Source organism: Megalopta genalis, chromosome 2, assembly GCF_051020955.1.
Source record: "Megalopta genalis isolate 19385.01 chromosome 2, iyMegGena1_principal, whole genome shotgun sequence".
Classification (NCBI taxonomy): domain Eukaryota; kingdom Metazoa; phylum Arthropoda; class Insecta; order Hymenoptera; family Halictidae; genus Megalopta; species Megalopta genalis.
The window spans coordinates 17,196,340-17,212,176 of NC_135014.1; the positions used below are offsets into that span (position 1 = coordinate 17,196,340).

General features: G+C 44.8%; 1 protein-coding gene across 2 annotated transcripts; it reads right to left on the bottom strand.

The window, feature by feature from the left end:
• Nucleotides 1-809: 809 nt before the first annotated feature.
• side-III (sidestep III) lies at nucleotides 810-13,802 on the bottom strand. Of its 2 annotated transcripts, none has more exons than XM_033468421.2 (14): nucleotides 12,406-13,802; nucleotides 9,142-9,274; nucleotides 8,862-9,070; nucleotides 8,633-8,743; nucleotides 7,587-7,790; nucleotides 5,865-6,010; nucleotides 5,637-5,787; nucleotides 4,649-4,779; nucleotides 4,406-4,565; nucleotides 3,810-4,106; nucleotides 2,703-3,023; nucleotides 1,779-2,078; nucleotides 1,600-1,709; nucleotides 810-1,202 (listed from the first exon to the last, which is right to left on the bottom strand). In XM_033468421.2, the coding sequence occupies exons 1-14, from the start codon at nucleotides 12,575-12,577 to the stop codon at nucleotides 1,089-1,091; spliced, it is 2,559 nt and encodes an 852-aa protein (XP_033324312.1). In that variant the 5' UTR covers nucleotides 12,578-13,802; the 3' UTR covers nucleotides 810-1,088. The 2 variants fall into 2 exon arrangements, with proteins under 2 accessions (XP_033324312.1, XP_033324310.1); XM_033468419.2 differs by having other exon boundaries at nucleotides 1,600-1,718; nucleotides 12,406-13,801.
• Nucleotides 13,803-15,837: the final 2,035 nt, after the last annotated feature.

A 15,837-nucleotide genomic window follows, 5' to 3' on the forward strand; every position in this document is an offset into this window, starting at 1 on the left:
AATTTTCAATTAATTGTTGAAAGGTTGAAACAGCCCTTTTATTCACCAGCGCACGAGCACTTCTACGGCGGAATCGCATGTAGCATTCCCGTTGGAAAAGAAGAGTCCCAAGTTCTTTTTGTTCAGGAAGGTGAAGTCAGAACCAGACGAGACCAAACTAAGCGTAACGCCGTACGACAGTTCCTCAAGCGAACCAACGGCTAATCAAAACACTTTTGTGCAGCCTTCAGGAAACTCGCGTCGGCGCTTACGCAATATAATTCTTCTGATCATTGCCATTCTTGCGATTATGTTTATTATTCATTTATATTTCTTTCGCGGCTACCTCTGTAACAGGGGTCAGCCGTGCGTCATGTCCTTCCGGTACACGCCCGCTAAACACACGTTATTTTAACCCTTGTACATTGGTTCTCATCCATTTCCGATTGGAAATTATATTTTATTCATAATTATATACTTTAAACAAATCCGTAAAATCACAGCAGAATTAAACAGATGCAGAATTCTGTACAGAATCTGAAAATAGAGAATAGACGAATGTTCATTCGAGGAACGTACGAGGGTTGACTAAAGACATTCATGTTATCGGGCTGCGGATCTTTATGTAAAATTAAATCCGAGGACGTAACAGCATTCGTAAATTCTTTCCATGCTTTGCATGGAAATATATATATATATTAAAATATATATATATAATAAATTCACTAACTGAATTTTCCTGTAAATATATAAAATCCGCAGTTCGGTCATTATACGGTCGATTATGGTCGCGTCCAAATGGGAAGTTCGACATGCGAAATAAGTGAACGTTCTAAGACTTGACACAAAATATATTAAACTTGGAATAATACACCATGTGTAGCGTTTAGTTAGTATGCAACTAGTCGCCTTGATGATTCCTAGGTCGTTGCCGGTAATCCGTAGCGTTCACCGATCGCGGGATCCGGATAGGACCAGTTGCAGTTCGTTAAGTTCTTCCCGTTCACCTTGCACCGGCGACGATTAACGTACGATTGTTTTTTAGGCTTCGAGATCGGTCCTTCTGATATGTTTGCTCGTGTTTTTTTTTTCATTACGCGTGGCTCACTTTACACGCAACTTTCTGGACCAGGTATAGAGTTGGCGATAATGATCTCCTTCATCAGGGTACGGTCAGTTTTGAAGCTTATGGGCTCCCAGGATTTCGCAGAGAACGGGTTCAACTGCAACCAGAAAATTTGGTGAACGTCACGACATTGTGCACCGGCACCGAAAGCGCTTCGGTGACCTTGGGAGGACTTCGAACATATTCTGTTGCCATCGGCAACCCTACTTGTTTAAGCATTTCTTTTATCCAAACTGTTTAGCGATTGCTAACGAGGTATAGTAAATTCTCTCTAATTCGCGCTCAGATTGCCCACGAAAAGTAGACAATTTAGGCAGAATAAATGCGATTATTCGAGCCTTGCGAATAATTTGAGCCTTGCCTCTCGTTTTTATAGTTGTTGGCCAATCGGTAACCATGAAAACGCGAGCCGCAAGGCTCGAATAATATCCGAAAATAATATAACATATAATAACAATGTATTATGAAAAATATTTCGACACGCGACAACTTACGCTGCATCTGTTCGTCTGAAGCCCCTGTTTGTGGATGTCGTACGACGCGAATAGGGTGTCCGGTCTCACAGGTAGAAATAGTTGCGGCTCCCGTTTAATCTTCTCCTGGTCTGAAACAACTACCAGCATTAGTCAATATCGGTTGCGCAGCGTGTCACGGCGACGGAGCAGATGTATACCTTGAGGCGACTGGATGATGTCCGGTTGATTGTTGAGCGCGTAATCCGTCACCTGTTTCAACGTGTACTCGACGAAGTAGGTGTGATCGCCGTGTGTAACGTCGAGCATCGAGTTGTTCCTCGAGTCCGGCGGCGTGATTATCGGCTGTTTCATGTACGGCTCGATCAGCACCGGGGAGGTGATGCTCATCGCGCTTCTTCGTCGGTACATCATCAGGAGCACCGAGACCACGGTGACGACGAACGCCATCAAACAGCCGATCAGAAGCAGGATTAGAGGCACCATGCTGATTCCGCTGTCTGGAGACAGAAACGATCGTCTTTGGTCAATGCTTACCGACCTGCTTATCGTTCATTCTTCTGTGCACAGTATTTTATTGTTGACCTCTGTTGTTGTTAAATGTTCAGACTGCAAACGGTCAACGACCTTTCAACTTGGTCCAGTTCTTACAAAGGAGACCCGGTGACGACTGATGCACGCTGATAATGACGACGCTTTGCATAAGTGTTCGTTAGACCTACCTAAGGATTTAACTGCATTCCGTTCGTGTCCTCTTTTGCCTTAACTTTTGCGAAGGCGAGAAAAACATGAGTTCTTCAACAAAATTTCACACTTCGCGGACTCAGAAATGCGATATAACATTCATTCGAACAATTTTTGGCTTGTTGTTTGCGATTTAGAAACTCTTGCGTAGAAGAAGCAGTTCGAATAAGAGGGTTGATTTCTCCCTTAAAATCAAAAACAGGCGCAAAAAGAAATACGGTTGAATTCTAGGGTACATCTAGGTGCAAAAGTTTTAATCAAAATCGGCGTGCACATCAGACATCGGGGTGCCCTCGACAGTGAAAACTGGGGAGACTTACCAGACTGTCGGAATTACAATCGACGCGAATAGAACGTATTATTGAACGGTAAGGACTAACCTGTGTGCTTCTCAGAGTCCCTCAGCATTATATCTTCGAGCAGACTGACTTCGCTTTTTCCTTTAGCGTTCACGGCGTACGTGACAAGGTAGAAATGGGTGGCTGGAAGCAGGTCCGCCACGGCGATACGAAATAACGGCACGTCCGCAGAAATGCTGGAAGCGTTCACTCGCAGATTTCCCGTGACCACCTCGTAAGCTTCTAATCGGAACTCTTGCCTGAGGCCGCCGTCGTATCCTGGCACGCACTCGACCTCCAGGATCTCGGAACTTTGGTTCAGCGAAGCCTTTATCGTGCAGTTGTTCAGCGGATTCGGTTTCACTGTGTGCGAACAGTACGTTACAAGGTAATCGATCGAACGATACTAAATAGTTTTGTGATCAGACTGCGGATACGATGCCAAAAGACGATTAATTAATTGCCAATTTCTGAAATATCGCGATATAAGGTGTATGGATCGAAGACTATCGACACATTTTGATCGAACAAGGTACTCGAAAGATCTTGTACATCGAAACAGGCGAATTGATCTATTTATCCAGAAATATTTCAATCTGATAGCATCTACTTCGCTGCCTGGACAAATTCATTTAAATATTGGCAAATCAGTCACTCGCGGCAGTTTTTCTATTTCCGGAAGGAGTCAAGGTAATCGATCGAACGATACTAAATAGTTTCGTGATCAGACTGCGGATACAATGCCAAAAGACGATTAATTAATTGCCAATTTCTGAAATATCGCGATATAAGGTGTATGGATCGAAGACTATCGACACATTTTGATCGAACAAGGTACTCGAAAGATCTTATACATCGAAGCAGGCGAATTGATCTATTTATCCAGAAATATTTCAATCTGATAGCATCTACTTCGCTGCCTGGACAAATTCATTTAAATATTGGCAAATCAGACACTCGCGGCAGTTTTTTATTTCCGGAAGAAGTCAATCCTGAAATCGTGGTTTTTCACGGACAGTTTTAATTCGGGCTTAATCGAAGCCATCTTAATCCTCCGTGAGGTTGGTCTTTTGCTATTTTACGTCACGATCGACAACGATCCGAACGAATATCCGCAGTCCGCACGGCTGAATCGCAGCCGTTGCTCACCCGCAGGAATGATTTGATAGATGCAAGGCGCCTCCTGTTTCCCGATCATGTTTCTACCCCAACAAGTTAGAGCACCGTAGTCCCTCTCCGACACCGGCGTGTACACCAACTCGCTCATTGTCCCATTATTGCCGTCGAACTTCGCTGGCGCGACCTCGAAGTTCTCTCCGCTGTTATTGAACTCCCAGACGAACTCAACCTCGTTCGGATCTGCGTCCACCTCGCAACGGACTTTCACGGACTCCTCCAGCGAGGCGCCGATCACCGATATCTCTTTCGCTTTGCACACTGGGGCAACTATATTCGTTCGAACAAAGGAGAAACAACTTGAACTCCGTCGCATCGATTTCGGACATCGTCATCTCTAATTCGATCAATTTCCACGATAAAATCGCGAACGCTGTTTCTGCACGCATAGAGCACCGTGTACGTGGTTGCGATTCTGCAGAATTTTGATGCCAGCGTTTGTTCGAAGTGGCAAGTCTTCTCGATTATCGTTGCAATGGAAATTTTCCAAGATCTTTTTTGCTAAAGCTACGAACGCGAACGGAGATCCTCCGCTTGTAATTCGATTTAATTAGTAAAGGAGCGCTTACACTGTACTCGCAAAGTAACCGCAGGACTCGTCGTCTCTCCGCGAACATTGCTTGCGCGACAAGTATAGTTGCCCGCATTGTCTCTGCCGATCTTCTGCAGCACCAGGCTCTGAGTGCTCATGATTATTCCGGCCGAGTTGTTTTGCGTCAACTCGCCGTCCTACGAATAATTAATTAACCGTATTAAACCGTATGCCCTTTTAATTCGCTACTTGCTCACTGGAACCGCGTGTGCTTGCTCACGTTATGCCTCCATGTGATCTTATGGTGTTGCGGGTTGGCCCAGATCTTGCACTCGAAGTAGACGTCGTCCCCCTCTTTGATCTTCTCCGCGTTCAGCGTGTTGCCCAGGTGTAATTGTACTTTCGGTGGAACTAAGCATCGGATACAGTTAGAACGATCTTCCGATCACGTGCTAGCTCGAGGACACGCTGTGCCGTCATTAGACCGCGGATTTTATGCATTTATGGCAAAAACGTGTGTAGCTGAAATATGAAATTTGCGAAGTCGTAACAAGAATTTAGCGATACAGTCACAGTTTTCGCTTTATCCAAATGATTCGAGGAAACAATTTGCTTCTGTTTTGTTTATGTTTCTCACGACCGTCTTGGACAATTTTTATTCGTATGAAACTGTTTCACCATCGCAATTGAATCGATGATCGATGAACGTAAACAAGTGTGGATATTGCTATTGTCTTCGTATTTCGTCGCTGCGTCTTTGATTGTAGGTAATTATTGTTTTATTGAATTATTTCACGTGAATTTACACGAAGTATTTTAAATTTGAGTATCAATACCAGTTAATCGAGTATTATTATACCATTGAGTATTAATACCATTAAAGTATCAATACTGAAACTAATAAAAGGATTAAACAATATACAAACAATACAAATAATTAATACAAAAATTAATTAATACAAAGAGGTTTTAACAATATGCAAACGAAAATAAATGATTCGAACGTATCCAGCCGTGGTTGCCATAAATGCTGAAAAATGTCCGCCGTCCAAAGGTCGATAACAGCACGGTATACCCTCGAGTTAGCAACAAATATTGAAAATTCTGAACAAACGTTTCAAATCGATACGTTAAACGCGACCGTTTCGAAGATCGTTCGCAGCTCTATTAGAAACGGTCAAATCAAACCGAAGCGTTCTACTTCCCTCTGTCGACAATTTCCATACATTAATACCGAGGCGAACGCGATATTAATTAATAGCACTCACAAGCTACGTTTAATTGAAAGAAGTCTTCTAAGTACGCGTCGGTTAGTGCCGGGTTCTCCCCCCGGCATTTCAGGATCTTCCCGTGGTCGTCCGGGACCGGCGAGAATTCCAACGTGCTTTGGACCACCGAGATGTTACCGCCGTCGAGTACCTGCGTGGACAGAGAGTTATTTAAGGATGCCGAGAAATAGTCCAGGATCTCTCTGAACCTCGTCGTGTGCTATTTACTTTGCCGTTCTGGTAAACGTTGTCTCCCTCCAACCACGTGATTCGAGCTCGAGGATGCGATCCGGTGGTCTCGCAGGCGATCGAGTAGTTCTTATTTGTTTCGAGGATCGCCGGCTTCGACAGGATCTTCACCGACAATGGCTTCACTGAAATCGTCAATCTTTTAGTAAAGATTTCTCTTTCGTTCGCAGAAGAACAGGCAGACGATCTTTTAACACGTTAAGCGTCGAGAATCGATCTCAGAAGGTCCCGTAAAATCGAAGTGATTTAATTAACTCTTAACCACTATAGCTGGTCTATGAGATCGTTACCGATAATTACTTAATCATTCTTACTTGTGATTACTTATTCATTCTTATTCATAATTCTTAGTCATTCTTATTCATATAATGCTTATTCATAATTCTTAATCATAGTTCTTATTCATAATACTTAGTCATAATTCTTATTCATAATTCTATGAAAAATTGTAAAGAAAGGAACGCTTTTAATAGCTTGGACCCCTTCGTTATTCATGTGCGAAGTAAGAACAGTTGATTTTGATTTTTCACTCGACACTTTTATGCCGATAATAACGCAATGAACGTAAACAAAATTTGCGAGAACGCTAATAGCGGTTACGTAATTTGTAATAGTATAGCAGTTAAGGGTTAATGAAACTACAGAGTTGAAATTTATCATAGTGGCCAGTATTTTGACTGTTTCGCGCATTTTGAATATTCTAGTAAAATTCAGTTCGTTCGAATGTTTTGCAGTCGAAATGAATTTCGAGAACTGGTGGAAAATTAAAGTTACCCATATGTGACCAACATATGAGCCGTTTATTTTTAAAGTGGCATAATAATAAGTGGCATAATGTTTATACGAAATTATTTATAGTGAGAAAAATATCAGTATTCTGAGATGACAAATACAAGTAAGTTAGCGTCCATATTTTTAAACGGTGTTAAAACGCAAACCCATAAATATATCGACTTAAAAACAAAGCGACTTGTGCCACTTTCAAAATAAACGGCTCAAATGTATTTCAATGTAAATTCTTCCTAATTGGCGCTCAGCTTGTACACAAAAATGGACAAATTGGGAAGAGGAGATACGATTACTCGAGCCTTGCGGCTCGCTTTTATAGTTATCGATTATCAACAACTATAAAAACGAGCCGCAAGACTGGAAAAATTGTCCCTCCTCTTTCCAAATGGTCCATTCTTGTTTCCAAGTTGAGCGTCAATTAGAGAGAATTTATTGTATAGTAAATTAATAATAAAATAAATAAATAATAATAAAGCAGAGGAGATACGATTATTCGAGCGTTGCGGCTCGTTTTTATAGTTATTGATAATCGATGACTATAAAAACGAGCCAGAACGCTCGAATAATCGTATTCCCTCTTCCCAAGTTGTCCATTTTGATTTACAAGCTGAGGGACAATTGGGGAGAACTTACCGTACAAGAATCAATTTACTCGGACTATTCGGACATTATAACGTGTGATTGAGTTAGAAAATTTATTCATCGATTTCTCGCGGAAATATCTTGGTAATTTCAACGATTTTAAAAGAACAATCGTGAAACCGGCCATTTTGATCGATACGACACGGCTCATATGGGCAATAGTGACGTAGGCTTAGCCTAGGAATTATCGCGTTAACTTCGGCAATGCATTTGGACCCTGAAAGGGTCCTTTCTCTTTGTCTTTAGTATTCAAAGGTTTTCCGCACTTACGAAGGACTTCCAAGAGGACCGTTTTTTCCAACGGAGGTATAAGATTCGTGTTCGAAGCCCTGCATTTGTACGTGGTGTTCCTGTGCTCCCTCCTCAGCTGGGGTATCCTCAACTTGCTGACCACTATGTTCCCTTCGGTTTCCTCTGAGATGCTGTCCACTTCCTTCTCGTTGACCAGCCAGCTGACCACCGGCGTCGGTTTGCCTGAACACGCGAGAAAACTATTCACAAAAGTCTCCCAGCGAAATATCATTCGTCGCGGATCTAGTGAATCATTAACGCTAAACCTACCGAGCATTAACCCTTTGCGCTCGAGCGGCGACTCTGAGGCGACGCTAAAAATTGCTACACTATTTCCAAAAGAATTTCCACGTTATTAAAATTTTGATACATCGTCAAATAATAGAAGCAATAACTTACAGTGTAAGCAAATATATATATAATAACTTATAGTACATATAAGTAAATAAATAAATAAATAAATAAATAAATATAGAATAACTTATAGAGTATAAGTAAATAGCTTATACTACTTTTATTTAAATTCCATTTCATATGTATTAAATAAAAACAATCATAGCAAATGGAAATACTGTAGGTCTTCATTCTCGCGTTAAAATAGTCTCGAGTGTAAAGGGTTAAAAGCGATGAATGTGCGTTGCTCAATGCCAGAATACCAAGACTGAATTTATTTAAACTTTCCACCGTTTCGATTGCAATGATTTCTTCGATTAAGAAATTGATTCGATTATTTCCCATGAAAGAGCCTTCACAGTTGCAGCAACTTTAAAGTACAAAACGTGAAACTGGTCGTTCTGACTGGCTTCGTAGATTCAGCGTTAAGAAAGAGCACGATTCCGATCTTCCCATCGCGAAGAAATTCGCGAATCGCGGTAAAGAATGATTGAAAGAGTTCGAGTCGGGTTGCCGCGACAGAAGCTTCCCGACGGTAAAAAGATCCCGAGAAGATAGTTGAAAACCGAGTTCCAAAGTAGCCTCTCCTTATCCGTACGGGACCGAGGAAAAAAAAAAGGTTGATAGATCACCTCCTCTGACTTCGCAGGACAGTTTGAACTCGACGCCGACTTGCGACGGTCCCACGGTGTTCTCCACCACCGCCCCGGAGCTGTTGTAAATTAGAAGCTGGTGCGGCGGAACTGCAAACCAATACGAGACGAATGAAACACGTCGATTCCCCGTCCCGGCTCGATCTTAGGATAAACGATCGCCCTTTAAAAGGTATACAAAGCGGAGAGAAGGGAAAAGTTCCGATACCGATCACAGTGAGATTCACTTGATAGTTCTTCGTCGGCGAGTTCTTGAAGTCCACCCGGCATCGGTAGATCCCTTCGTCATCCAGCTGGACCGCTTTCAGGGAAAGGGTGGCCGGCTTCGTGACGGTCATGAAGTACGCCCTCGGCCCGACCACGGTGCTGTTCGACCAGTTCAGGGCTTCGTTGAACGCCCTTCCCCGCACGTCGAAGCTGGAAACCAGCGGACCTTTTCAATGTTCGCCGGCCGCGGACCGACGCCGTGTGCTCCCGATTTTTTTTACCTGTAGATCGGTTTCACCGCGTCATCGCGGAACCAAAGCACCATGTATACGCGATCCTCTCGCGTGGACGGCTTAATGTCACAAGGCAAACTAGCGGTACTCCCCAGAACGGCACTGACTTCGAATGTTGCGACTGGAACAACGAAATTCATGATCACGGGAAGTGAACGAATTTGTTCACGGTGAACCGTGCGATCTGGTTCTGCGAAACTTTCTGAACTTATTTATTAGTGTCCGAGTTACGTTCATGAATTTTGAGACGTTCTCGTCGTGGATATTGCGGCGGGGTAGTTATTCGCCGAAGCAAGCGTATAACCCTTTGCGATGGTACTTTCGCGACGGGCCTGAATCAACGGCAGAATTCCGACGTCTCCATTGTTTCTCGGAATAATCATTCGAACGCGAAAAATATTATAACTCGATCGTCCGTGCAGCATCTCGTGCGGGTTCACATTTCCACGCGCAGAAACGGAAATCATTCGCAGCCAGTTCCATTTGTTTCATAATTAGTTTAGCCGAATCGAAAATAAAACGCAGCAGTATTACGTTCCATTGGATTAAACGAAAAATATTACGTTTCGCTCGGGGTTGAATAATCGTTAAACAGAAGGGCTTCCGCGATTTCGATAACTGAAATGGAAATATCTGACATGGTTTGCTTTGGCTCGCCGCCGGCCGGAGTTCCACCGTCAAAATGCATTTCGATCGTCCGGCTGCCGGCCGATACAACTATGTCGCTGTCTATTTAAGTAGATGTTGCATGTGCTTGGTCGGACAATGTCCCAGTATTTCCGCGATCGCGCACTCGCAGGAATCTGGCCAGCGAATATATCCGTGGAATATTTAGAATTTGCTCTCCGAACGTTCTTCGATTGTTAATTATCCGCTGACCCACATAGGCTCGCAGTTATTTAAGTGGTTGGTTCGTGTGGTTCGGTCGGACACGTGTACACAAGACTGGTCGCCTTACCCCCTTCCCCGATCCCATAAAATATCAAGATCGCATGCAGAAACGTCGATCCGTTTTTAGCGCTACGAATCCGAGAAGAGTTCGGTCGGGTGTCTGACCAATGCGTGCACAAGCTACTTACGGGGGCCGATGTGTGCGTCGACGTTAGTTCTACGGGGCTCTCTGCTTCGTGCAGGCCCGTATCTATCCAAGTGGAAAGGGCGTAATCATTTGTCAGGCACGTATGTGATCATCAGGAACACGAAATACTTAACAACAAACGATTAATTCCCCTCGACCCGGCTAGCATCCGCGTTCCCCTCGGTAGATAAGGTCTGCCGTTGCTCAGACCGACGTACAGGCACGCTAAGCGACGGTTCGAACATTAGTTTCTATTACGCATTGTTTGCATTCCGTTCGACCGATCGCATTTCGCCGTTCGACGCACCTGCGCCCGATCAGCACCGATCGAATCTACTTGAGAATGATGTTCCATAATTTTATATCTTTGTTTACTCGAGAAGACGTATTTAGCGCTCGCAAATCACACGTAAATCATTGTTATTCGATAAACGTTAGACAGATTTTGCACGAAATATAGCTTAACGTAAATAGATCTGGCGGATCTGTATTTCATCATGTCAAAGGGTTGAACCCGTTTATAAGTAAATTAAAGAAGAAAAGAAAAGAAACGATTCTATTTTCGTACTGATTTTTATGGAAATTAATATGCGGGACTAAGAGCAGTCAAATAAGAATTGGTATAATTTATAGACAGTAGAAAAGAGTCGAAGATAAATTCATAGCCAATTAATATCGTTAACAGCATTTCAATTTAGTCCGCATTTTTTCTGCTGCTATTTTTTATTGACGCGTAAGACACTTTTACTAAGTATGCAGTTTCTTTCGCTTTCCAGAAGTTTGCACACGCGTATACGCTTCGAATACGCGCAGAGTCTGATAATCGCACGCTGCCCTACGGAATATTTTCAACTTATGCCAGCAAAGTTAACCTTTAGTCAGACACCCCTCGCAGGCAAGTTGGTCAATAATTGCTTCGTCTTTGCTATTTGCAGAGCACTGACGTCACGTCAAGCGTGCAGTTTTTTTCTCAGTCCGACACGTGTCCGACCGGCGCCTTTGAATTTCCTAAAGAAGAAATGTCCTCGCAATACAGAGTTGGTGAGAAATCGTGGCACAATCGACCAGGGGACGATTCTGCATGGAGAAATAAATCGAGAGAAACAGTAACATTTTTTTTAAATTTAAAATTACGTTTTCGAGAAGAACAAGTTGAAAGATTCGTCTGATTTGTATGGCTCGTAGTACGACGAGAAGTCGAATTGGTATGCGATGACCAGACGTGCCGCTTGATTTCTATGCAATAGCATTATTTTGTCAACCCATTTCTCCTCGAAAACGGAGCCTTAAAGGAAGAAAATGTATTCCTTTCTCTCGATTTATTTTTGCATGTTCTATCACGATTTTTCAGCCACCCTGTATACGTATAATAGCATAAGTTCGGTTACCGAAAAAGAAAAACACGCGAACGACGCAATCGCCACAATCGCATATACCGTTCATTGCAATAGACAAGGTTTGCTTTCGGTTAGAAAGTTACTCGACAATTAGCGCTCCCTTTATATTTACATGCCGATTGCTCGACCTATTACGAAAATGTACTTCGCTCTCGGACACGTGTCCGAGCACTGTCCCCTGAATCTACAAGAGAAATACTTTGCAATCGGAGCGCACACTCGTTTACCTCCCCCAAAAAAGCAGGTTATCCGATCAGCATAAGTGGAGCAATCGTGCTATCGACGGAAGTAGAGCAGGCCCGCCGTTGATCAGACAACGGTCGCAGGGAAGCTACTCAATAATTAGCGGTCCCCTCTCTACAGGGTGGCCGAAAAATCGTGGCACAATCGGCCACGGGACGATTCTGCATGCCAAAAATAAGTCGAAGAAATGGAATAACATTCTTTTTGTTCATTCAAGGCTCCGTTCTCGAGGGAAACTAGATTACAGAAAAATAATACTATCGTCACAGGAATCGAATACTATCGTCACTTATGTTTCGAAAACGCAGTCTCGAATGAAAAATAACGTTATACTCTTTCCATCGACTTATTTCTCCGCGTAGAATCTGGCCGGTCGGGCAACGATCTTTCACCCACCGACGTATTCGCGTCCGGGTTGTCCGAGCGTGGTGTTCGCCGAGACACGTGTCTGACCATGGCGTATACAAGCTACCTAGGCAGGGAGTTTGTTTCGCGTGTGTGCCAGAGGGGATCATCTATCCGGGACCAACGTACCCAAGTCATCGTCCTTGCCCCAGTTGCCGGTGGCGTTCACGTAGACGACCACGGCGAGTATGTACCCGCTGATGACGAGCTTGATCGCGACCCCGGCGAGCGCCCCAATTGCCATCCCAAAGGGGGATGGTCTGAGGGGTGAGTTCGTTCCGTTCAAATCCACTGCTTGCATAATGTCGCCCCGCGCCGGCCTGTCCTGTGGCTCTCCTTTATTATCATTCCACGTCAAGAGGTAGACGTCCTCCTTCTCCTCTTCCTCCTCCACCGCCGCCTCCGCCACCTCCTCCCGCCGCTTCCTCGTGCGATGTCCTCTGTAGGATACCCCCGTGCGAGGGGCAAGGGAAAGGGCGCAGGACACGCTCACCGATTAATCCGGCGCAGAAAGAACCTTTCGAGCGAACCGTTGCCCGCTTCCTCCCGATCCTGCATCGAGGATCCCGTTTCGGAGGACCGATCCGCGGACGATGCGTTCGCGAACCGACCTTCGGCCGAATCAATTCGATCCCCTTTCTCTCGTCTGCCTAGCCTGGCGATGCTGCTGCTACTGCTGCTGCTGCTCTGAGCTCTTGCCGCCGTGTGCTGCTGGCCGAGAGCGTGCGTTCGCACGATTTCGATTTATTCTACTTACGGAGAGAAAACGCGGTTGCCCGAGGGGAAGGTTCCGAGAGCAACTGGGTCATGTGCAGTCTCTCCTATTTCGATTATTGTCGAACGCCGAGTGCCGTTCCTTAATGGCGATCGCGGGCAGGACACGGTTAGGGGTGCTTCCTCGTGCTCCGCGAGGACGTCCGCCGCGAGGGCCGCCTTCTTCCAGGATGATTTTCACTTTCCGTGGTAGCCCCCGTCGGACCTCACGACCATCCGAGTCCAGTCAAAGGTCGGTCCGGCACTCGCGCACCCACGCACACCGTCTCCGACGAGGAAAACCCGCTCACTCGATCACCTTCTCGCGACCGCCGCACCACCAACGAGAGCCTGCTACGCTCGAGCCGGGGCAAGGAGGAACGTTCCTGTGCTTCGGGGGACACCAGGCCACCCTCGACATTTGGAGGAGTGAGAGAGAGAGAGAGAGAAAGAGAGAGAGAGGAGTAACCGCGACGGAGAGAAAGGGGAATAGAGAGACAGAGAGAGAGAGGCCCCGAGAGAGGGTGAGAGACCGGCCGTCGGCGGTCGTTTCTGCCGTGGAACCGCGCTCCCGAATGGACACACGCTGGTTTGCAGGCGTCGCTAACCCGACGACGATGAGCGCCGATCGATTTTCGTAAAGTCAGTCTGATCTCGGTTCGTGTTTCGACGCTCTCGATTCCCGCACAATATATAGCCCCCGCGCGGCGGCGAGAGCGTGCTCGGCGCAACGCACACACGCGACCACCCGCGAACTGCGACGAACCTTCACGACGACGAACCGTTCGCTCGCCTCCCAACACCCCCCCTCGGGCCTCGCCGTTTCTCCCTCTTTACGCCCCCGCGCGCAGCCCGTCCTTCTCTCGGGTCCCGATCCTCCCCGTTACACGCACCCCGCGCCGTTCCGCTCGGCGCAGCTCGCCGCTCCGCTATTCACTGTTAGGGGTCGCGAGACGCGAACTATTAAACTATCTTCCAAACGGGGGGTGAAAATCCTCTTTGACCCGACGATGACGGTCTACCAGACGATCCACGAGAATCGAGCACCGGCCCCTCGCGTTTCTTTTCGTCGAGGAGAGCGGACTTTTGCCACCCTCTCGGCGGTTTTTCGGAACACGACGGGCAGAAACGCTACGGTTCGCGGTTACGGACGTGTTTTAACCTTCTTCTGCTCTTTGTTGTTCGATTCCGGAGACGCTGCTCCTCGAAACGACCCATTTACGACATCTCTTCGCACGGCTTCGGGCGAACCTGACTTCGGGGGGTGGCTTCTTCGCGAATGGGAGAAACGCGTGTTCGCGGAATTTTTGTCGATCGTCGCCGGAGATGTTAATTGATCTGCTCGCGAATTTGACGGAGGTTGTTTTCGGAGTTCCGGATATGAAAAGTTAGCTCTGACACGCAGGTGGACGTGCTTAACCTTCGTCTCTACCCTGTTCGCTCCTAACGCTGGAACTACTAGACGAGCCGGGGTGACCTATTTCGAGTTTTTTGTTTTGCTGTTTGTAAATTCGCGAGGGTGCTTCCACGGGGAAACTGTTAAACTGTTAAACGAGTTTCGGTCGTCTCTCTCTCTCTCCCTCTCTCTCTCTGTTTTCGCGATTGCAGACGTGATTAATACTATTTAATATAGAACGCCCGATCAACTTGTCTTCTTCTAAATCTGTATTACTTTCGGTTAAGAGGGCTCAAATATTTATTGCCCGTCTTACGTACCTTTCAAAGTTGTTTGCTTCCAATAATTCAGGCCACGTTACACGGAATGTATATACATAGATCTTCCATCGGAGGGTTCGTTGAGCGAAATTTATTTTTAATGTATCGAATTCTTAATTTATCGATAGTGTCACTTGAAAAAGCTGATCACGTGTTTGTTATTAAGAAGTGTTCGATAGTATGCACCGTACACAAATGAATTTGGCAAACGCCTAGAACTACCGAGTCGTAAACGCGAGTAATGTATATTGTTTTATGACAATAAATGAATTTATTTAAACTTCGTATGATTTGTATTATAATAATATACTTCAACAAAGAAGCGTACCTAAAAATTTCTTCTAGAAATATTTTTATATCAGGTACTGCAAAAAATGAAATCAGAAAACAGTCACTTCTAGTGTCAACGATTCTTTCACAAAGTGCATAAAGCACCTTTGTAATTTCAGTGAGTACAGAATAACTAATCTAAAAATAAATCGTTACGCTTAAAAGCGCTAGCCGATTAAGATGGTCAAAATTGACATTAGAGGTTTTTTAATGAGTATTATACCGTTCGATAGCTGACCAAGAAAAACTCATCTGTGCAAAATTTCAGCCCTGTAACTTGTCCGTGAGGGTAGTTACAGGGTAAATTAGATTTGGCCGCTTTCTCGATCGTTTCCCCAGATTGGTGACTTTTTAAAATTTTGAAACAAATGTGGCTTATTTCGGGCACCAAGCCGCATATTACAGAATTTATTCAGATTTTTCGGTTGCAAGCTGTGGTTATCAAAAATGGAAAACCAAAAAAGAAAAATCGGAAAATTGAAGATATCTCGAAAACAAGAATACAAGAATACTGAAGTTAATTCCCTGATAAGGTACTATCACAAGCACTGCGCTTAATTTTTCTCAGATTTTTCGTAAAACTGCGAAATCGTCAAAAAAGAAAAAAGTGAACAAGAAAGTTACTACTTGTTGGGTTTGCCGCAAATATAGGTTAAGTCATTTTAAACGTTATCACATTGAAGGAAGCAATTTTTTAACTTAGAAAATGCGACCCTCACAGATGAGTTGAGATCGACCCTCACTATCGAACGGTATAATATT